Below are 25,009 nucleotides of genomic sequence, written 5' to 3' on the forward strand. Positions count from 1 at the left end.
TTGGCTTCAATTTAGAAATGTCCCGTACGCCACAATGTTCTCGAAAATGATAATTTGCTTTATTTATTCAATGAATGTTTATTTTGCTTTCTTTCATAGATTTGTTTGTTCTTGGGTAAATGAATATAATTTTGATTTTAGTTTCTATGAAAATTATCTGTCCAACTCACAGAATTTAGAGTACAAACTTGAGGTTTCTAAAAAAGCCACCTTTTCTGCGTCCGTACGACACATTACTATTTTAAATCTGTATTATACAGGATGTGAATTCAAGTAATGTTAAGTCTTGGTTTTCCCAACACTCTGGTAGTACTTGATGATCACCTTTAGTTACTGGAACATTTTTTGCTTTTCTTGTAAAAACACTGTCAAATTTTCGCTAAATGTCCCGTACGACACGTATGGAATCACCCTTTATCACATTTTCTTAAGTATTTGTTTGTTTGTTTTATTTTTTTATTTCTGCGTTCACAATACATTATCAAAAATATTTACATTGTTTGTAATATACAAAATAATTCATAATGTATACAATATAAACATAATACATAATTAGAAAAACAAGGGTTGTGGGCATATACTTCACATTTTAATAATACAAAAGGGAACATTAACAAAATTTAAAGAACGCAGGAGACCGCCATCGTGAGCGGTTAAGCTTGTAATTGATGGCGGCCTCATAACAAAGGGTTCGTGACTATGATTGGTACTTACTGAACAAGTGGGTGAAATGCAGGGGCAGGTGCTGAAGATAGTAGTAGAATTTATATTTTTTATTTAATTCATAATGGTAAATAAGGATTAATTTTAAGTATGGGATAAATAAGATCGAAAGATATTTCTCTTAAGAGTTGATTTTAAGGACTATAAAGTGGAACAAGATTTAACATTTTCTGCAAGATTATTCCAAATGTCTGGACCATGATGTCGAATTGATTTAGAGGTAATTAACAGTCTGGGGTTTGTGAGATGAAAGTTTCCAGAAGTAAGAGTTGGGTAGGTATGGACAGAACTATTGAACTTAAACATATCATCATCAAAAGACGAAGGGAGTAGATTATCAATATACTTAAAAATAATGATAGCTACTTGAAGAGTATACAAGTCAGAAACTTTTAGTGTTTTCTGTTTGAAAAATAATGGATCAGAGTGAGCCAAGTAATGAAATCCTGTACAAATGTGAATAACTCTCTTTTGTAATTTGAAAATAGAAGTCAGCTTTGTAGAGCCACAATCAGCCCCAAAAACGTTACAATAAGTAATATACGGGAGTACTACAGAATTATACAATAGGAATAAAGTTTTAAGAGGCAAAATGAATTTTAACTTAGAAATATTTCCAATGCTTCTCGAAATACACATTGTAATATGGTGCAGATGTTCATTCCAAGATAAAGCTTCGTCTATGATAAACCCCTAAAAATCTAGAGTGAGTTTCCGTTCTAATGACTTGCCGTCAATCTGTAGGTGAAATTGAGTGTTAGAAATATTAGGGTGATGTTTGAAATATATGTATGTATATGTATATATTGTCAGTGCAAAGATAATTTCTCAGCTTTGAACCTCTGTGATACTTTTTTTCATGATTTCGAAAACTGTATAAGGAAGTGAGATTTGTATGAGAAAATAAATATTTGTGTCGTCAGCGAATGATACAAAAGATAAAATGGATTATGTATTAATAATGTCATTGACATATAGCAAATGGGTGAATTATTTCTTTTAAAAGAGACATACTCATTCTATCATGCCCATGCGATTTTGAACTGTTAAGAGACCGTGTAATATTGATAATTTCAGTGGGGTTAGAAGGGTTAAAGAATATAGAGTGTGGATTAGGTTCGGGGAGATAGTCGGTAAAACGCACATTAAAGACCACCGCACACCTTACGACCGACCGGTCGCCGCCTGGCTTGCGACTGGGTGAGGGGAGATGTGACGTCACATCTCTTGTCAGCTTGAGCGTCGCATACCGGTCAGAGAGAAGTCGCAAGGAAAATCGGAAGGATTTGACATGTCGAATCCTTATGACTGGATCACAAGCTCATTCCAACCTCCAGCCAATCAGACAGCAGAGTTGCATATAAACAACGCGCATACACAGTAGTAAGCGCAATTTTTCAGATCTGATCGCAAGGTGTGCGGTTACGAGGCTTATGACTGCCTTGCGATTCATCTCCCCTCACTCAGTAGCAAGCCAGTCGCCGACCAGTCGGGTCGTTAGATGTGCGGTGGCCTTAAAGGCTATTAATTTTGCTTGAAGTTCGGGTATAAAGTGATGGTGGATATAGGATCATACAACATTAACACAAATTTTTTCATAGAATATGATTATGGTCTAGGGGTTAAGACTCTCATCTTTCAATCTGAGGGACGAGTATTCGATTCCTAGCCATGGCGTGTTTTCCTTCAGCAGTATTTTTATCTACATAGAGCTGCACTCAACCCAGGTGAGGTAAATTGGTACCCGGCAGGGCCAGCTGGGAGAACAGTTTTCGGAACTGAAGTGGCAGCCATGGGGAAAATTTGAATTTATTATTATTATTATTAATCGGTATAATGTAAATGTCAGTTTTGCTACCGGGTTTGGGCATAATGTCTTTACATATTATCAAACATAAAAATACTATTATGTCATACAAACGATATATATATACACATACACACACACACACATTATCCATCTTTCGTTCTGTCCGTGCTATTGCAGCATGTCTTTCAAACCCTTGCCTGCATGGAGGAACTTGTGAGGAGACAGAAATTGGATTCTCTTGTATCTGCACCAATGGTTACGAGGGTAACAGATGCGAGAATGGTAAGTGACCCTAACCCTAATCCTAGCTGAATCCTAACCCTAACCCTAGACTTTATTTCCTCCAATTCTTTGCCACGATGTGAATCCAATTACTTGCAATATGATCATACACTTCATCGTCTATATGAAATAAAAATAGAAATAATAAATAAATCCCTTTTGAAATAATAGTTGAATCTTCCACGCACACACAACGGTCCTCCCTAAAGCCGATGTTTGATGAATAAAACCATTTTGGCATTGGGATTGTTTTTGTCCCTTTTTAATAATTATCCAGTAGGAGCTTTGTGTTTTGGAATCTAATCTATTCGGTGTTCATTTTCTTTCACTCACTCGGTATTACAAGAATTATGGTTTTGTATAATTTCAATCACACCCACTCAATTATTGAAGGATCAAGCAATCCATGAACCATATCTCAACAGTGCTATTTATAACATACCTTTCAGTTTTTGTGTTTTTTATTAATATCTATAGACACGAATATCCTGTCTGTGAAGCTTCTTGGTGATAATGTATCCGAGGGACCACTCGCTCTGACATCCCGTCCGCGCTCTAACAAGTATGTCTTAATACATCAACAACAATGGAACATGAATCTTTCTCAGCTGGCATGTCAGTACCTAGGTTTTAAAGGTATTTAACACCGGGGGGGGGGGGTACTCAAATTATAACATGATACCTATGTGCCGCGCTAAAGTCGGGGGTCTCCGGAACGGCTCTTGGATGAACGATTGCTAAAAATGCAATGCTTTGGAACTGACCACATCAAAAAGAGAGGGTCTCCTGGACTCATTAGATCGTAGGCTTAATTGGTAGCGGCTATATATATATATATATATATATATATATATATATATATATATATATATATATATATATATATATATATATATATATATGTGTATATACATATCCGACCAGCTGAGTTCAATGGAACAAGAAATTACAAATTTGAGGGTCTCCGGAACGGGAAAAAAAATAAGAATTTCTATGGCTTTCTGAATTGGTGATGCTCTGGAAGGGAAAGTGGGGGTCTCAACCGCGGCACATACGTATCATACATTAATACTGAGTACTCCCCGGGATTTAACACCTTATAGAGGGGCCGCGGAACGGTTTTGTACACGGTTTCAGAAAAAAGTGTGGGGGGGGGGCTGAAGTCCCCCCAGCCCCCGCGGCCCCTGTTATATAATATTATTTGCCGATCAGCGTGGCTATCTGTGTCATTGCCATCCTCGCTATTGTCACAGTCATCTTCATCATCGTCGTCATCATCATAATTATTATCGTCATCATCATCATCATCGTGACATTCCTCATCATTGCACAGTTATAATTGTCTATACGGCATGCTAGTTTGCTCTCAATTCAAGAGCTCCTTTTTACTTAAATATTCATGAGGATTAGAAAAAAGAGGTTCGGTAAATGGAATCAAAGGTAGTGGCCCAGTTTATCAAAAGTATCAGTCTAGCAAATAGGTTTCTATGGCAAGGAAGTGATTGGAGCTTTTTATAAAATATATCAAGATTAATGTACAACTATAACAGTTGAAGAATCTGGTACCTTTTATTGCAAGGGCAAAGGGGAAGGCTGATTAGTTCTTGTAGTACCTGTCTACATGATACAAACGTTCATATTTTTATTCAATGTATGGAAGCATCGTGTTCAGTCACTCGTTCTATATAGGCATGATAGGTATACATATATGTGTATATATTATATGTATATATTTGTTCGACAAAGCTTGTGATTTTCCTTCTTTACATTCCCTCATCTCAAACTAGGAGTATTTGCTACTATAAGCGGTGCGCTGTATGATTTCGTCGACCCCCCTTCTCAGGTTGTATCAGTGGTGTGTCCTGATGACGTCATGAACATAACTGATTGCTGGTACGAGACTAGAGTTGGTGGAATCAACGAAAGCGAGACGATAGCCGTAATATGTTGCCCTGGTGAGTATATCTGCTACGCGACTATTGCTGAACTACTATTACTACCACTACTTTTGCTATTAGTTTTTAACTGTATACATTATCATCAAGACAGCTTAAATCAAGTAATTATTAAATGCTGCTATATTATGATAAGAAATATGGAGAGTAGACGTAAAGTAGTTTTTTATGGTACTGTGGTACTATACTACAAAAGGAGTTAAATTTGTATATTATTTCCTAACAATCATCGCTATTCTGATTTTTTTGCACTGATTGAAAAAAAAACCATGCCTAATTAAAACGATCATTGAGATTTCATTATGTGATGACAGCCCTGTAACCAAAATTTACAGTACATTGCTTGCATATGTTATGTTTTGATCAGGGCAGCATTATATCAACATGCTGTCAGATCTGTCAACTTTCCTTGCTTGTAATTGGCAGAAAAGCAGTGTTACTATGGTACTATCGGTTAAAACAGGACTTTCCGTAAAAAAACGTCCTACAAGTCCATGGAACGCTGTTTCGTTGTCACTCATAAATAATAATAAAAAAAACCCCGAGGCATCATAATATCATATAAAATCAAGCTGACAAATATACATGCCTAACTTAATGCCAGATTTAACAGTTACAAGACATGCTTAGTGTTTGATGCCAAATTTTGTTTATCTTAAACCTTGGTTTATTTTACGGACGAGAACATGGGTTCAGGGAGAGAGTGTGGGAAAATAGGACAATGTGATCTAAAATGAAATGAGATAAGGACGCAATGTATTACCAGTAATTCTATTCACTTCTGTTGTTTATTCTATATTATTTCAAACTATGATTTTGTAACGTGTTTCCTTCCATTTACCACAGTGAACTCGTGTAATGTATCTGGTAGACCTCTCGGCCTTGAAAGTGGTGCGTTGCCGGATTCGGCAATATCTGAGTCGGGTTGCTTTGGAACTAACCTGCACTGCGGTCGTTCTGGTCGGTTAAACGCTCTGTCTACCTGGATTCCATACTATTCCAATGAGTATCAATGGATGCAGGTCCAACTCGAGTCAAGTTATATCATAACGGCTGTAACCGTTCAGGGAAGGCACAACTACAATCATTGGGTCACATCATTTGTCGTTTCTTCTAGTCTGGACACCATTACTTGGACTGATTATCTAAGTGTGTACTCTGGATCAGTCGAGGTAATTAGGAAAAAAAATACGACTTCAGCAGGTTTTGTGTTCTGTATTTAATGGATATGTAATAGAAATATTACTGGCTGTACAACTGTAGAAATATAATCTGATTATAAACCTTCAAGGTTAGCAAAAATAATGTAATATTGCAAACAAACGATGATTGTTCTGTTAACTTAACGATTTGTGTGAAAGAAAATGTCATAATGCCCAAACTTACATTTTTTCGATTTTCTTGGACTCTGTGTATATCTTATTGAATGATTGTTTTATTCAAGGTATTTCCAGGAAATTATGACAAAGATAGCCACGTGACTCATATGTTCATTAGACCAATCGCTGGGCGATCTTTTCGGATTCATCCAAAGACATTCTACGGACATATAGCTATGAGGATGGAACTATTTGGGCTTGGACCTGTAACAGATATCATTGGTAGGTTCAGACTTCAGTATTCAGTTACTGTAACAGTTTTCTTATTTTACAAATATGGCCTTCGGGGAATAGGGCTTCTGGAAATCGGGGGTCAGGGGTCAATGAATCGAAACAGCAGTTCAATCCGTGAATCTGGACAAACGACATTTCAAATTTCTCGTCAGCGCTGAAACGTCGAACGAAACTGCTGTTCTGATTTACCGACCCTCCACAAAGACTTCATCGTGGTGACTTGCATTTTCAATGGATTTGATGTGTTGTAGGATTCATTCTGCGCCGCTTTGCGAAAGTCCCTATTGTTAAACTTTGTCATCCAATTGTAACTAACGTGGTACTCCACAGCCAGTCAGAATCAAGAATTTCAGGGATCCATTTGCATGGCAAATTTGATAAATAGTTACTTTTATGCAATCGGGCTCGATTGAAATCGTATAAAACATACAAATTAGAGAAACAGATGTATGCAGGAAAAAAAAATATTAAGTTATGAGTCGACTACTGAATGTTGACATCTTGGTCGAAAAGAATTTAAGAGGATATCCCCAGGATTAGTGTTGTTGATATTCAAATGCTCACAACTTTCTTATTTTCTCAACAGTTTGTTGATTTTAGGATTTTTTCTCACAAACTTACCTGGTCCAGTGGTTTCATTCCCATTTAGAAATTTGATCTGTCTGTTGGCTTAAAGGCATCAAGTGTGTAAAGCAAATTGGGTCGGTGGTACAAGAGCAATGATAGGGTCAGTTCCAGGGGATATCAATAGACTTCATTTGAATATCTTGAAGGAGTCGATAAGTTGAGTTCCATGACCGAATCCACCTTAAATCCTCTTTTTTTTGGAAGGGGGGAGGGGGGGGGGGTTCACCGTAACATAACGGCTCATTGGCTAGCAAAGTTAGACATGTTAGGAACAGTTATATCCTCAATTGGAATGGATTATTTGCAGGCTCGAATTTATACTGTTCTCTTATTTATTTCAGCGGCACTCAACATCGATGGAAAACATGGTTGCCGTCCTCTGCTAGGCGAGGGGCTCGGCGTAGAAGACGGTCGTATACCAGACAGCAGTTTAACTTCTTCATCGGTCTGGGGACCTGGTCATGAACCGTACAGAGGAAGACTTAACAAACCCGAATTTTCAGGCAGTGTTGGGGCATGGGTCGCCGTACATGCGGATAGCAACAAATGGGTGAAAGTAATCTTGTTTTTTATGTCTCAATGTAATGGAAGCGTATTTAAAGGTCAAGTCTACCTAAGAGAAATGTTGATTTAAATAAACAGAGAAATATCAGACAAAAGATATTAAATGCTGTAAATGTCATCAAAAACGGAATGTGAAATAAGACATTTTAAAGTTTCGCGTATTTTTCACAAAGTTGGTACATGCACCATTTAGTCACAAGCAAATGAGAAAATTGATGATGTCACTCACTCCCTATTTCGTTTGTTATTTATTGTTTGAAATATACAATATTTCAATTTCTACAAATTTGACAATTCGTTCCATCCTGACTAAACCATATACCAGGCGCGTATCAGGATTATGCAGCCCGGGGCCCAAACTAATTTTGGCGCCCCTGTAAACTTTTCGGAACATGGCGCCCCCTTTGGACTTTTTTGAAATATCAACCATTATTAAAGCTTGTGTATAGTTTTGGTAAATCCACCAAAATGCACCTATCACTATTCCAATTCATTGCTAGCTAATATGAATGGATATGCCCTATAACAGTAATGATGTGGGGGATATGAAATGAAAATGTGTTTTACAGGATAAATTTTGCGATTTTACATGGAAATTTAACTTGATCGGGTCACCCGATCAAATTGTCTTTCAATTAAATCCTATTCCAAATCATGGAATGGGCTGAAACTTTCAAGATATGTTCTTTGTCTGTAACTTTTGGATATCTAATCACTAAATTTATAAGATAAGTGCTTGAATGCCCATTTTTTTTAAATTTAAAACAAGCATCGCCGAGAGAGGGCGCTATATATCCAAGATTTGAATATTTGAAATTTTCCCAGAAAAGTGCAGTTGGAAAAATATCTAACGGTGTCTAGGCTTCGGTAAGACTGTCATATTAGATGATATTCGATTATCAATCACATTATTGACCCTTTACCAAAGATATACACAGGCTTTAACAATAGATAATTGAAACCATTAACAAACAATAGAAAATCTTCATAACGATCGAGAATTTCAGCATGGAATTGGGTGGCATGTACCAATTGACAAAAACTATTGGGTGTGTCTTTTTCAAACGAATAATGATAGGTGTAGCTTCTATAACAGAAAGCGAATCATGATCTAATGAACTATAAGCAATGCTTTCATGAAATACATGTTGGTGGCAACACCAACACCATATCGATTTCTCTCCTAGCCAATAATGACATATAAATTGGGAACATGCTGTTCACTTGCCTTAACACTACAATCCAATCTAGGTTCATTCCAAACAAATATTTGAATCTTACTGTTGAAAATCATTGATTTTATTTCATCTATATTCTTTAGTAAACTGACAATATTCAACTCTGCAAACCTTAGTCCCTTGGCTGCAAATTGGCCTTTATTTTCATAACGTATTATCTCGTATCATACAATCGTTGATAGATCGATCCATATTAAGACTGTAACTGTAAACTGTTGAACATGTTGAAGGTTGGTTGCTTCAGCAAGTGAATGGATATGTTTCTTTGTGGTTTTTCCATTTGATGTTGGAAGGACTACAAAGATTCTAACATCTTTGGACCAGGTTGCAGTCACCTTCTTCGAAGACTTTGCTTTTTTAGTATCTCATAGTGAGAAAAAGACGAGTTTTCCGCGATGGCGACTCCCGTATGTTTTAGTTTCATTCGTGCTGTCATGATGGACTGTCTAATACAGTACGTCCTGAGTTTGTCGATGATTGGTCGGTGATACTCTTTCTTTTTGTTGTTCACTGATGTCGGCGATGATATCGCAGCAGCATAGGACTTTGCAGATTTATCTGATGATGACAACGACGACGAACTCCGCAGCGGTGTGTTTTGATCCTGGTTGACTATTATACCTGGTTTACCCGTCCGATGACTGCTATCGATGTCGTCGTGTTGAAGATCAATCTGGAGTTTCTCTTTGGCGATTTCGAGCATGATGTTATATATGTCGAACATAAATTATGCGCCCCTTGGTCGAATAACAATTCGGCGCCCCCTATAACAAACTCCGATTAGCCGCCCCTAGGTCGAACATCAATTCGAAACCCCCTAGGTTGGACATCAATTCGGCACCCCCCTATGTCGAACGTCAATTCGGCGCTCCCGTATGTCGAACATCAATTCGGTGCCCTATTCTTTTTTCTTCGATCCTTCTCTTTTTCTTCCCCCTTTTTCTTTTCTTCCTTTTCTCCTTTTCTTTCATTCCCTGTTTCTTTCTCTTTTGGCGCCCCTTTTCCGCCTACCCAGGGGGCCCAGGCCCCGAAATCACCCCCAAGAATACGCGCATGTAAAATGTCAAATATAATTTCACTGGTTCAGGGAGAAATGAAACTTTATTTCACACGATAATGAGAAGAATATTAGAATATTTCATATAATAATTAAAAAAAGAAATAATGAGGGAGTGATATCATCAGTTCTCTAATTTGCATAGAAACCGGGATGTGCATGCATAGGCGGCGGAAGCGGGGGGGGGGGGGGGGGCACGGTCCCCCCTAAATTTTTAGTAGATAACCTTTTTTTTTTCTTCCTTTTTTTTTGGGGGGGGGGGGGCTTGTCAATTTTTTTACACGTGTCCATTACAAAATTTCAAGTAGACCCCCCTAATTTTTTGGGCTTCCGCCGCCAATGCATGTAACTGTTTTGTGAAATTATTCAAAACGTCCGACTTTGATATTTTCAATGTTATGCTTGTTGGATTTTTTTCTTTTTTTTACTCAACTTTTTGGGGGAAGACTTGTCCTTTAAGGGTCATAGCGTAGGCTTTAGTACACCAAAGTTCGTGTTTGAACTAGAGTCATTCCGACGGGATGCTATGGCAACACCTATAAAAACTATTCATACATACGTTAAAACAATATGTATTTCTTGATATCAAGAAATAAGGATAAATGTTTAAGAGGATAAAAGTTTAAGATAAAAGTTTAAGAGGATAAAAGTTTAAGAAGATAAAAATAAGGATAAAAGTTTAAGAGGCTTGCTAATTTGCTATACGCCCGCGTGAGTCGTTGAAAACGAAGGTGGTGGTTGACGTTTGGGTTTTCGAATTCTGTGGATGAGAATCCCAGCATGAGCCGAAGCCCATTCCCCATGATTTCGTTGAAACCAAAACTTGTAAAAGATTAGAAGTTAAGGGTTGGTAGATATGGATCGCACAGTTATTGTAACTGGTGGAAGTTTTGAAGACACTTGCCCCCAGGGGCAATCAGAGAAGCTTTTTTTTTTTACTAGTTCTAATTATATTTCATCTCCCTCTCTTCGACATTCCAAATTTTCTAAAGGTTGAATTAAACAATGAAACTTTGGTTACTGGCGTAATCAGTCAAGGACGAGCTAACGAAGCTGGTCAAATGGTCACGTCATTACATATCTCATACTCCAGGGACAATACCAATTGGATCTTTGCACTGGAAGACCAATGTGGCGTGAGAAAAGTGAGTATTAGCCCTATGTATAATTATGATAATGATGCATGCAGGAAATTGATTTTGGGGTAATATGATAGGAGTCTACTGGGCGGCGCCAGTTTGGGCCAGTTGGTTGTAATTATATTTTGCATTTATTATCATATTATATTTTGTGTGTTTTACCAATATTGTATGTTTTTATGATTTAAGTCTTATGAATTTGTGCTTTTTGTCATTACCATGTTTAAAATTATATTGTACTTTTTATCTTGAGTGTATGGACCCTGTTACACCCACAAATGTAATAATCGCCCACAAATGTAATAACGCCCACAAATGTAATAACACTTTACCCACAAATGTAATAACGCCCACAAATGTAATAACACTTTACCCACAAATGTAATAATTTCACCCACAAATGTAATAATGCACTTTACCCACAAATGTAATAATTTTTGATCGCCCACAAATGTAATAATGACTTTACCCACAAATGTAATAAATTTGAAGGGATTTTTGGCAAATCCGTTCTGAACTAAAATCGTATAGTAATGCGTTCATTTAGCACAAAAGTGCAAAGTCTCTTTTCCTGACCCGGTCAATTACCAAATTATAATATAAATCCAAAGTCTTTATTCCAGACCCGGTTGTTTCAAAAATAATAATATGAGCCCAAAGTCTTTTCTCCAGACCCGGTTGTTTCAAAAATTATAATATAAATCCAAAGTCTTTTTCCAGAATCGAGCTTAGTCTTTTCTCCAGACGCTAATGGTAAATTGAAAATCATGCATAGTCTTTGCTCCAGACCCGGTAACTAAAAGCTGAAACTTTATAGTAATGTGTTTATATAGCACAAAAGTGCAAAGTCTCTTTTCCTGACCTGGTCAATTAACAAATTATAATATAAATCCAAAGTCTTTATTCCAGACCCGGTTGTTTCAAAAATAATAATATGAGCCCAAAGTCTTTATTCCAGACCCGGTTGTTTCGAAAATAATAATATGAGCCCAAAGTCTTTATTCCAGACCTGGTTGTTTCAAAAATAATAATATGAGCCCAAAGTCTTTATTCCAGACCCGGTTGTTTGAAAAATTATAATATAAATCCAAAGTCTTTTTCCAGACCCTGTTGTTTCAAAAATAATAATATAAGTCCAAAGTCTTTATTCCAGACCCGGTTGTTTCAAAAATAATAATATGAGCCCAAAGTATTTATTCCAGACCCGGATGTTTGAAAAATTATAATATAAATCCAAAGTCTTTTTCCAGACCCTGTTGTTTCAAAAATTATAATATAAATCCAAAGTCTTTATTCCAGACCCGGTTGTTTAGAAAATAATAACATAATTCCAAAGTCTTTATTCCAGACCCTGTTGTTTAAAAAATAATCATATGACCCAAAAGTCTTTATTCCAGACCCGATTGTTTCAAAAATGATAATATAAGTCCAAAGTCTTTTCTCCAGACCCAGTTGTTTAAAAAATTATAATATAAATCCAAAGTCTTTTTCCAGACCCTGTTGTTTCAAAAATTTTAATATAAATCAAAAGTCTTCATTCCAGACCCGGTTGTTAAAAAATCATAATATAAGTCCAAAGTATTTATTCCAGACCCGGTTGTTTAAAAAATAATCATATGAGCCAAAAGTCTTTATTCCAGACCCGATTGTTTCAAAAATAATATAATGAGAATCGAGCTTAGTCTTTTCTCCAGACGCTAATGGTAAATTGAAAATCATGCATAGTCTTTGCTCCAGACCCGGTAACTAAAAGCTGAAACTTTATAGTAATGTGTTTATATAGCACAAAAATGCGAAATCTTTTTTTCCAGACCCATTTATTTCAAAAATTATAATAATTATAAAAAAACAAAGACCCACGATCCTATTTATGTTGAATAACATGGAAATATAGCGTAGTCTTTCTGTCAGACCCAGTTATAAAAGTCATTAAAAACACAACAACAACAACAAAACAAAGACCCTGCAACCATTAAAGGTCAAGTCCTCTTCAGAAAAATGTTGATTTGAATCAATAGAGGAAAATCAGACAAGCACAATGCTGAAAATTTCATCAAAATCGGATGTAAAATAAGAAAGTTATGACATTTCAAAGTTTTGTTTATTTTTAACAAACTAGTTATATGAACGAGCCAGCTACATCCAAATGAGAGAGTTGATGATGTCACTCACTCACTATTTCTTTTGGTTTTCATTGTTTGAATTATACATTATTTCAATTTTTACAAATTTGACGATTAGGACCTCCTTGCCTAAAGCACAAAATGTTAAAATAATAAATTTCCACGTGTTGCAGGGAGGAATGAAACCTCATTTCACATGACAATAACGAGAAAATAAAAATATTTCATATTTCATTTAAGAAAATACAAAAGAAATAGTGAGTGATTGATGTCATCAGTTCTTCATTTGCATACCGACCGAGATGTGCATATAACTGTTTTGTGAAATGAAGCGAAACATTAAAATGCCATAACTTTCTTATTTTACATCCGATTTTGATGAAATTTTCAGTGTTATGCTTGTTGAATTTTTCTCTTTTTATTCACATCAAGTTTTTGTTGGGGTGGACTTGTCCTTTAAAAAAATAATTTCTTGTATATTCCTTCCTTTTTTCTATGAATAAACCTAAATAACAAAACATTAAAATACATATGAAAAAAAAAAACTGAGAAATAAGATATCAGTAAGCAATAGGGGGATTACTTCCCGAAAACGATAAAGTTGTTGATTGACGATCTATGATATATTATATAACAGAAAAACATTCTAACAAGAGGGGATAACCATGGCATTCGATTCCATGTTTTTATTTGGCAATAAGTCATGATTGACTATTTATGCCACCCACTGTATGAGAAGTAGGGTAACAATTTTATTTAGTATTATTTTCATTACTTCTTTTTGTCTCACCTGCATAGCAGAGTGAGACTATAGGCGCTGCTTTTCCGACGGCGACGGTGGCGGCGGCGTCAACATCGAATCTTAACCAAAGGTTAAGTTTTTGAAATGACATCATAACTTAGAAAGTATATGGACCTAGTTCATGAAACTTGGCCATAAGGTTAATCAAGTATTACTTAACATCCTATCAGAGTTTCATGTCACATGACCAAAGTCAAAGGTCATTTAGGGTCAATGAACTTAGACCATGTTGGGGGAATCAACATCAAAATCTTAACCTCAGGTTAAGATTTTGAAATATCATCATAACTTAGAAAATATATAGACCTAGTTCATTAAACTTAGACATAAGATTAATCAAGTATCACCAAACATCCTGCATGAGTTTTACGTCACATGACCAAGGTCAAATGTCATTTAGGGTCAATGAACTTTGGCCGATTTTGGGGTATCTGCTGAATTACAATCAAAACTTAAAAAGGTTTTGGATCTGATTCATGAAACTTGGACATAATAGTAATCAAGTATCACTGAACATCCTGGGCAAGTTTCAGGTCACATGGTCAAGGTCAAAGGTCATTTAGGGTCAATGAACTTTGGCCGAATTGGGGGCATTTGTTGAATTACCATCATAACTTTGAAAGTATGTTGGTCTAGTTCATAAAACTTGGACATAAGAGTAATCAAGTATCACTGAACATCCTGTGTGCATTTTAGGTCACATGACAAAGGTCAATGAACTTTGGCCATAATGGGGGTATCTGTTGAATTACCATCATAACTTTGCAAGTTTATTGATCTGACTTTTGAAACTTGGACATAAGAGTAATAAAGTATCACTAAATATCCTGTGCAAGTTTCAGGTCACATGATCAAGGTCAAAGGTCATGTGAGGTCAATGAATTTTGGCCACATTGGGGGTATTTGTTGAATTACCATCCTATTTCTGTAAGTGTATTGGTCTAGTTCATAAAACGTGGAAATAAGAGTAACCAAGTGTCACTTAACATCTTGTGCGAGTTATAGTAGTTTTCAATGTCAGCACTGCTGCTATTTTGAATCGCGTGATGCAGGTGAGACGGTTAGAAGCATTCCACTTGTTTATTATTATTATTTTTTGTATATTCATTCCTTTTTTTAATGAAAAAAAAAACACAAAACCTTTAAATACATATAAAACAAAAAACTGAGGAATAAGATATCAGCACACAATATGGGGATTACTTCCCGTAAACGATAAGGTTGTTGATCGACGATCTATGAGATATTATATAAAACAAAATCATTCTAGCAAGAGGGGATAAAGTTTTAACAAGTTCTTCGGTATTTTAAATTTTCAGTGTACCAAGCACTATTTGTAATATATTCAGCATATATATTATTATTATTATTATTATATTTTATTTATTTCACTTCCATCAAACAAAAACAAGTTGTATACCAACTTACGGTATGCCTAATCACAGGGTTTTATAGTTTGGGAGATGCTGGTGTCTAAGTTTTTAGATTAATCTTTTGCTTAATTTGTATTTTAAGAGAACTGGATGTGGGGTAAAGACAACTCTCTAAACCCAAGCATTTAACTGGGTTCAATTTTAAAGATTGGTCTTAGCTTTGATTTTTTTTTCACTATTTATTTATCTTATAAATAGCTGGATCTAGACGAAGGTCTAAGCATAATAATAATGTTATTCAACAGGAATAAGAATATGACAAAGTATTATGTTTTTAAGATTGTTTGAATTAATTTCTAAATGACTGGGTCTGGAATAGAGACAACGCTCTAAACATGTGCTTTTGTACTTGGTCTTAATTTGGAGGATTTTTGGTTCTTAGATTCGTTGTTGGGGGTTGGGTTTTATTGTTTTTTTATTCTTGAAATAATTGTGTCTGGAGAAAAGTCTACAATCGATCTCCATGTTATTCCACAGTAGTTAGATTATTGGGTATTTGTTTTAGACAATTTTATTTTTAAATAATAACCAAGTCTGGAAAATGGACGTTTTCTTTGCAAATGCATAAATATAATGTTTTGTTGGGGTCTTAGTATTATTATACAAAAGAATCTGGGTGTGGGGTACAGACATATTTTTTACTGGGTGTAACTTTTGAAAACTGGTTTTAGATTTGATTTTCTTTTTTAATTCATTTCTTAGATAACCTGGTCTGGAGGATGTTATTCCAAGAGAATATGATAGGGTCTTATGTTAGATTTTTTTCGTAATTTTTGTAATAATTAGGTCTGGAATAAAGAAAACATTCTAAACCTCTTTTTAAAAACATGTTCTTAGGTTCAAGGATTGCTTGGTATTAGATTTGGAGTTATTTATATTTTTACTCTTAGCCTTATTTTGAAAAACAAATGACTGGGTCTGGCTGAAAGACTACGCTATATGTCCATGTTATCCAGCATTAATAAGATTATGGGGTCTTTATACGGTTTTTGTTGTTGTTCTATTGTTATTTACAATTTTTGAATAATAATAATAATAATAGCGGTATTTATAAAGCGCCTTTTGCCTGAGGATACAAAGCGCTGCTATTATTACCCCGGCTTTAGCTCGAGCTGCCATCACCGGCGCTCAGTGCATGCAAGGAATTAATCCTGCCGGGTACCCATTCACCTCACCTGGGTCGAGTGCAGCACATTGCGGATAAATTTCTTGCTGAAGGAAAACAGGGTTTGGAGAAAAGGCTAAGCTCGATTTTCTTTTTTTCCACTGGAATATCATTATGGTATCTTAGTTTGGACTTATATTATAATTTTTTAAATAACTGGGTCTGGAAAAAAGACTTTGGACTTACATTATAATTTTTGAAACTACTGCGTCTGGAAAAAGACTGGACTTTTGTGCTATATGAAGGCATTACTATAGGGTTTTAGTTTTTAGTTTTAAATAACCGGGTCTGGAGAAAAGACTATGCTTGATTCTCAATTTACTCATAGCGCGTATATTCACAATACGTTCAGTATAATTTAAAACAACAACAAAGACTTTGATTCCACCAGTTTTAATTAACTGGGTCTGGAGACTAGGCTAGGTTCGATTCTCATTTTTATTCCACCGGAATATCATTATCGTATCTTAGTTTGGACTTATATCATAATATTTGAAACAATCGGGTCTTTGGACATATATTATTATCTTTTGAACAACGGGTCTGGAATAAAGACTTTGGATTTATATTATGATTTTTGAAACAACAGGGTCTGGAAAAAGACTTTGGATTTATATTATAATTTTTTAAACAACCGGGTCTGGAGAAACGACTTTGGACTTATATTATCATTTTTGAAACAATCGGGTCTGGAATAAAGACTTTAGGCTCATATGATTATTTCTTAAACAACCGGGTCTGGAATAAAGACTTTGTACTTATATTATCATTTTTGAAACAATCGGGTCTGGAATAAAGACTTTGGACTTATATTATTATTTTTTAAACAACCGGGTCTGGAATAAAGACTTTGGATTTATATTATAATTTTTGAAACAACAGGGTCTGGAAAAAGACTTTGGATTTATATTATAATTTTTTAAACAACCGGGTCTGGAGAAACGACTTTGGACTTATATTATCATTTTTGAAACAACCGGGTCTGGAATAAAGACTTTAGGCTCATATGATTATTTCTTAAACAATCGGGTCTGGAATAAAGACTTTGGACTTATTTTATTATTTTTTAAACAACCGGGTCTGGAATAAAGACTTTGGATTTATATTATAATTTTTGAAACAACAGGGTCTGGAAAAAGACTTTGGATTTACATTATAAAAAACAACCGGGTCTGGAGAAACGACTTTGGACTTCTATTATCATTTTTTAAACAATCGGGTCTGGAATAAAGACTTTAGGCTCATATGATTATTTCTTAAACAACCGGGTCTGGAATAAAGACTTTGGGCTCATATTATTATTTTTGAAACAACCGGGTCTGGAATAAAGACTTTGGATTTATAGTATAATTTGTTAATTAACCGGGTCAGGAAAAGAGACTTTGCACTTTTGTGCTATATGAACGCATTACTATACGATTTTAGTTCAGAACGGATTTGCCAAAAATCCCTTCAAATTTATTACATTTGTGGGTAAAGTCATTATTACATTTGTGGGCGATCAAAAATTATTACATTTGTGGGTAAAGTGCATTATTACATTTGTGGGTGAAATTATTACATTTGTGGGTAAAGTGTTATTACATTTGTGGGCGTTATTACATTTGTGGGTAAAGTGTTATTACATTTGTGGGCGTTATTACATTTGTGGGCGTTATTACATTTGTGGGTGCAACGACCCCTACGAAAAGCAGCATTGGCTGATAGGGTGCCCCATCCCACGAGTGGTAAATGAAAATTAAAAAATATCGAATGTTAAATACAAATATAAAATGAAATAAACATGAAAGAGATATCGATATTGAAAAAGAATTACGGAGATGATGCTAACCATAAAATAAAGAATTGTACGATTATCATTATGATAATTTAATAAGATATTGTTTCATCTTGTTTTTTTTCTTCCTGAGACATATGCAGGAAACTTCGATGCAAACTCGCATGTGACGATATTGTTCCCTCATCCTGTAACTGCTCGATTTGTCAGATTTCATCCTGTAACGTTCCAAAATCATGCGTCAATGAGATTTGAAGTACTCGGTATTAACAACTAATCTAGTTTATAACTAGTTTATAACCATATATTTTTTATAACCATAACTATTATTTTTAAATCGCCAATACCTATTTGGACACTTTTCAGATGTTTTTCACGCTCTCCCTGAAATGCATACCCACTCACACGCACACTTATTGAAACATCAAATGCATAGAAACAATACACACACATATGTCAGTGGGGACTCGGTTTGTCAGTTAATGTGGGGATGTGTGTGCGTGGTGCCATGCACTCGATATCCTGAATTTAATCCACAAAACCGAGCTAATTTTTGGACATAGTAAAAACAAACGTAAACATACGCGTTAATTACTTCCCGAAATCTGACCCCATATATATATATATATATATATATATATATATATATATACATACGTATTTAAAGTAGCGGTCACACCGCCAGAACTTTGCAGGAGTGGTCCTTGAACGGTCGGGAGAAGGGGTCGAATTTCGACAACGCTCGTCACCGCGCGCAAAATGAACAAAAAAATCGAAAACACAGGCGTTGCCTTATCGGTGCACCGCTGAAGCCGGCGTTGCTTAAGCGTTGGTTTCAAACTAGCGATCGTTGTTTAGCGGTGACACCTCCATACCAACGGCAAACCAAAGTTCATCACCGCAAAGAATCGTTGCATTCAACGCCCGACACCGTTCCATCAATCCCGTGTACGCTCGTAAAACGGATACAACCGCTATACCAAAGTTTGTGCAACATTTACTCACCGCAGCGGTAGTCCAGCTTTCAAGATTTCTGCGTTGGCCTAGCGGACCCAATCGTTCATGAACTTGCGTCTAGCGGTGCCAAACTTTGACTGGGCGTTGTTGGAGCGGGGGTTAACTTTGCAGAAGTGGAAAATTGACCGCTCCTCTTTTGCGTCACCCGGGCATGTGGTTCCGAAATTAAGGAACATTATGCGAGTGCATGTCAGACCAAAATTTGCTTTAAAAAATGTGATTTTGTGTACAAAGTCAAGGCAAATTGCGTTTTCAACCAAAAATTATAAATGTATGATTATTGTTAGCTTTGCAGGTCTAAATATATATAATTCATGCTTTTCATGACCTCAGAAAAGTCCCCAACAAATTTCATTGAATAAATATAAAAAACCAAATGAAAAAAATACATAATTGCAAAAAAAAACAATACATAAGAAAATGATTTGATATCGCAATTTTGTTTATGTACACTTGCTAAGAACACCACAATAAGTCTTCATACAAAAAAAAAATAGAACATTTGGAGCTTTATTTAGGGAGTTGGAGAAAAAGTGTGATTTTGCATACTAAAACACTTAAATAAGCATAATCACTTAATAGTAATTCGAAGAAAATGAATTAGTATACAATTATGTAGATTATGTCCCAGACAAGCCGCGTGCCAATTTTCGGCGCAGTCGACGGCCGAGATCTCAAGGCCCACCCCCCTGGCCATACGAACTCCCAAAATACCCCAGCCTAGATTGGGTTAACGGTGGCCAGCTTCTGTCAAACGATGGTGAACGGTATCGGTGGTGAACTCAGCTGGAGCGGTCTTGGAGCGGTGAAAAAATAAATTCATCACCGCTCCAGCTGAGTTCCATTACTTAAAACATGCATATATGGATATACCATATGAAAATGTTTGAATGTGATAAAGTTATTGACACCGACATGGTTCTGGAAAGGAGAAACCCTTACCTGTCGGATGTCCCCGGTGAAAACACAATTTTTTAACACCTCGGCAAAACCCATCCTCACACGCCTTCAGCCACCCACCCACGCACATGCTCCCCTACACAGCACACTTATATTGTTCATAATGTAGTGAGACTGACTGAGAAATCATATCTTTAATATCATTTGCGTAGTAGTATTCATGTATAGTCTATGACTGAATAAGCCCGTTTTAACGGCCATTCTTACAGACTTCAATCTCATTACATTTGAAAAACAAATATATGCGTTGAGGACACGTTTGATGGTAGCCATTTCCTCAGAATTACAACAGCATATTACCTTGCATTAAAGATAAATAAAATAAGCAAAATCATTAATAATTTGTTATAACTGCTTCAAATGTTCATGTTGTGCACATTCACCAAGAACATTATCATGATTTATTCTAAGGAATTCAAGATAGGTATTTTATATATATACAAGGCTAATTACATTCATTTGTATAATTTTACACAATATTCCTCTTTTCATCCAATACAGGATTCAGCAAAAAAAAGAATTGTGAATTATTCAACACATAGTATTGCATTAATATTCAGTTGACTACATAAACACCAATGTGATAGAGTGTATCAAAGCATTGCATGTGTACAATTATGATATTAATAGTATTTTTCTTAGTCATCAAGGAGGCCAACATTGACATGATCATAATGATCACATGTCTCCTCACGAAGGATCAGGGATACCAATGGCTTTGACCTACTGGGCCTATGAAGAAGCCAGCATGTAAGGCTGAGATGTATGAATGGTTTTAAAGAATGACCTATAAGTTTGGTACTTGTCAGCAATCACCTGATTTTAGGCTCTGACAATTTATTATTACTATGATTAAAAAAAGGTACCAAAGTATGTAGCATGCCTATTGAAGTTACATTACATCACTGAGCTCTTAATCCTCTATACCTGCAAATTTACAAAATTTTGAGATGCAGAGTTTTAATTTTAGAGATATGACACATCGAGAAGCAACCCATTTTTGGCATAGAAATAGTTCTTTCCAGGAGTTAGAAGACAATTTTAAGTTGTCAAATCCATTCCTTGGATCAAAGTAATGCAATGTTTATCAAGTGTAATACAGGAATAATGTATATACATGTACAGAAGTTTTAGTGTAATTGGTAATTGTACCAGTTGACTATGAAGATTTGAACAGTGCTTTGTGTAAATCTTAAGAACTGTGTGATTTAGAACTCAATGAGATGTAAAAATGTAAATATTTCCTTAGTCTTGATGTAAATGATCTATCTTTATTTGTGAAACTATTTTTTTTCCATTTCAAAAGTCCTAGAATGTGAATGGAATGTACATAAAGTTACAGAAAGATTGTACAACCATGGGCAGCAGAAGATCCAGGGAGGGGGGGAGCACATTTGGCCCGTGTCCCCCCCCCCTTTGAGAGCCATAATCAATATTTTTAATGCAAATATGCCACTTTTTAATATGCAAGTGGTCCCCTCCTTGAAAGTTACAGCATATTTTTTCATATTAATATGTTGTTCATTTTTTTTTGCTTGTCCAATTTTAAATTTTCCTTGGGAGAATGTGCCCCCCCTTTTGAAAAACCCTGGATCCACCCCTGATCATGGAGATATGAACACAGAAGAATATTCATGGTGTGACCAATAAAACTTTCATTTATTTGTTGCATCCAGATTGCAGTAAATTGATAGTGTTTTTTGTACAGTCAGTCATTCCAGTACTTGAAAAATTGAGATGTAAAAAAACCTTATGTTAAGATTTTATATGAAATTATGTTCTAGAAGAAGCAACGCAGTTATTATGCTTTATGTAATTAAAAAGACAATGATGATAGTAGAATTCTTTCTTTCAAACCAATTGGTCATATATCCTGAAGATTGTATTTCACAATTTCGGAATATGAACCCAATTGTACTGACTGATTATGGAAATTAAGAGTGCCAAAGAGACTCATATTTATAAAGCATACCATTTTCTAACGTTACAATATAAATACTTAACATATCAAAATACCTTTAATACAACACAATGCTTCGTCATACATGTACCCCTATTCAAATACATAAACAATATACTAAAAATATATTATATATCTTCCTTAATTTACTTACATTAGATGTCATCGCTTAACATTTAATACATTTACGGTAATCATTCATGATATACCAGTATTCACCAATCATATACAATAAACACTCTCTTTCAAATTTATTTTCAAACTGTTTGGTATAAAAAAAAATCTTCAATTAATGGTTAATTCGGACGTTTCCTCAGAAAAGGAATCTATATATCTGTTTACAAATTCAAGTTTGATTTTATGTGCTTGAAGCTTTATGATTGAGCCCTCTCCAGGGATAAAGGATGATTAGGTACCAAAGAAATTAAAGAAATATACCCAATGAGTGCACAGTATAACTTTACTAATTGATAACTGATCATACTAATTGTCACATATAAGTATTAAAAAAATGCTATACACAAATAATAATTCTTCTTACAGTCTAGAGCACAGTATAACAGGTTTATAACTAAAATAACTTTTACTTAGGTTGTATGGCTCGTAAATCAGAGTTTTCTTGGCTAAAGATATGGTTACGTAAATGTAAATAATAATGAAATGCTGTGTTAGTGTCTTTTCTTGAGATACAAATCTGGATATAATTATGTATTTGGTATGTGTTATGTTATTGTTTCCACTGTTGTTTACACTTTTTACTTCTGTTTACTTCTGAAGGTTCACTTATCCAAAAGTATATTAATCCCCCCCAAAATAAGGTTAATCATTCTGAAGGCTTGTTTATGTGACAAGAAAATAAGATTCATTCATCAAAGGTTTGATAGCCTGAAACAAAGCAAGGACAGTATAATTCTTTATTTTACCTTTTACTAAAATTTTAACATATTAATATTTTTTACCTTTGGAATAATGCATGTAATTATCGTTCTTCGCCAATGATTCCTCGGTATAACACGCATTCAGAATAACAAATCCTATTTTCTTGGAATAACGAACCTTTGGAATATCAGTAATAATAACATACCTTCTAATAGAAAAAGAAAAAAAAAATTATTCAATCTATAAAGATAATAACAGAAAGACAGTCAGAGTACATGGCCAACAAATGGTGTACACTTACAAAGGAGGTTTGAACCACCACAAGCATAACATAACATGAATACATGTACATATACTAATTTGGCTAGAAACAAAATTTGCATTGGTACGGGATATCACATTTCCGAAGCAATTTTACTTGTAGGTCTAAGATATGTACTTTTACAAATCCCGAATCAGGTACCTGGGCAATAAAAAATCGGGTCCCCAAAAGTTGCTAGACATAAATTTTGCCATAATAACTATGACTAGACTTGCTTAATATTCCACAAATCTTAGAGTTTTAAAATAACCAGGGTTACCATTAAAAAAAAGCAAAGTAAGAAAATCATCCAACATGGGCAGTTTTAAAGATCTACAAAAAGATGTGGTACAGATGAAAATAATCATTATGAGCTATTGATTTAGGAAGATCATCCTCAAATGCCCTCATATTTAAAAAGATAACAAATGGATGAAACTGTTGGAATAATATTGTGTGTATACTCCAACACATATACATGCATATCTATGTGATATACATGCATATCTATGTGCAATACATGTCAAGATGTGGCTCCTTCGAATAATTAAATAAAGTGTTCATCATTTCAGTGATACTTTTACTTTTCCACAATGGTTCGTACTTGCATTATATACAATCTTTTACAATTACTTAAAGAGTTTCTTCATTTCGTCAACAAAACTAAATTTCTTCTTAACAGAAATGTTTTTTCTACAGCAAAGTTACGTTGCGAAATGAGATATTCATACTTTTCTTTGAATGGAAACATTCTTGAATATAGACCAAAAGCTTCAGTCTCTGTTCCACTGAAATACGCTGGCTACACTACCTAGTAGTCAAATGTCAGAAATTATTAAATAAATCCCCACAAAAGACGGTTTTCTGTGACTACCCTGAGTAATACTCCACAATGCTAATGCTCATGTGAAAGATTAATTGTTTGGAAAATAGTTTTTGAGTAGTCTGGAAAAGAGAATGAGGCAAGTCCAGTATGAATCACCCCTACCCCTTCCCCATACAAAAAAAACTAATGCAGCCACATGACAGCAGACAGTTAATTCTTATTCATCTTCCCCCCCCCCCTTCAACTCCTCAATGCAAAATAAATAATGCAGCCCCACGACATCAGACAGTTCTTTCTTGTTTACCCGTTCCTCTCCCTAAACTCCTCAATAAAAATCTATTAAAGACATTTAGACAAGACAATGAGGCAATCCAGTTAGAAATCACCCCTACCCTTTCCCCATACAAAAAAAAACTAATGCAGCCACATGACAGCAGACAGTGTTTTCTTATACGTACCCCTCAACTCCTCAATAACAAGGTCTCAAAGACATTTACTTGATCCTTATTCCTAAACACATAAGCCCATATTCTAAAGTCGGGTTTAACTTAAACTCGGGTTTAAAGATGTGGTTTAAGTATGGGAAGCCAAAAGTATCAATATTCTTATTAAGTTGTATGTTTCTTATGTTTAATGTGCTCTTTCCTGATGCATCAATGGTAAAGACAATCATCTATTTATAGTTCCTACACAATTATGAATGATTTAAGAGCTGAATAAGCTGAAATATGATATCTCTACTGTTAATGATTATGTAA

At 35.1% G+C, this 25,009-nt stretch overlaps 1 protein-coding gene across 1 annotated transcript; it reads left to right on the forward strand.

Moving 5' to 3' along the window:
- Nucleotides 1–1,139: 1,139 nt before the first annotated feature.
- Nucleotides 1,140–19,531, forward strand: LOC121431316 (lactadherin-like). The gene is made up of 9 exons (XM_041628828.1): nt 1,140–1,149; nt 2,711–2,815; nt 3,293–3,451; nt 4,603–4,770; nt 5,617–5,942; nt 6,215–6,371; nt 7,352–7,566; nt 10,862–11,014; nt 18,442–19,531. Exons 1-9 carry the CDS (start codon nt 1,140–1,142, stop codon nt 18,583–18,585), a joined length of 1,437 nt encoding a protein of 478 aa, XP_041484762.1. The 3' UTR covers nt 18,586–19,531.
- The last annotated feature ends 5,478 nt before the right edge of the window (nt 19,532–25,009 follow it).

Source organism: Lytechinus variegatus, chromosome 17 (assembly GCF_018143015.1).
Source record: "Lytechinus variegatus isolate NC3 chromosome 17, Lvar_3.0, whole genome shotgun sequence".
Lineage (NCBI taxonomy): Eukaryota > Metazoa > Echinodermata > Echinoidea > Temnopleuroida > Toxopneustidae > Lytechinus > Lytechinus variegatus.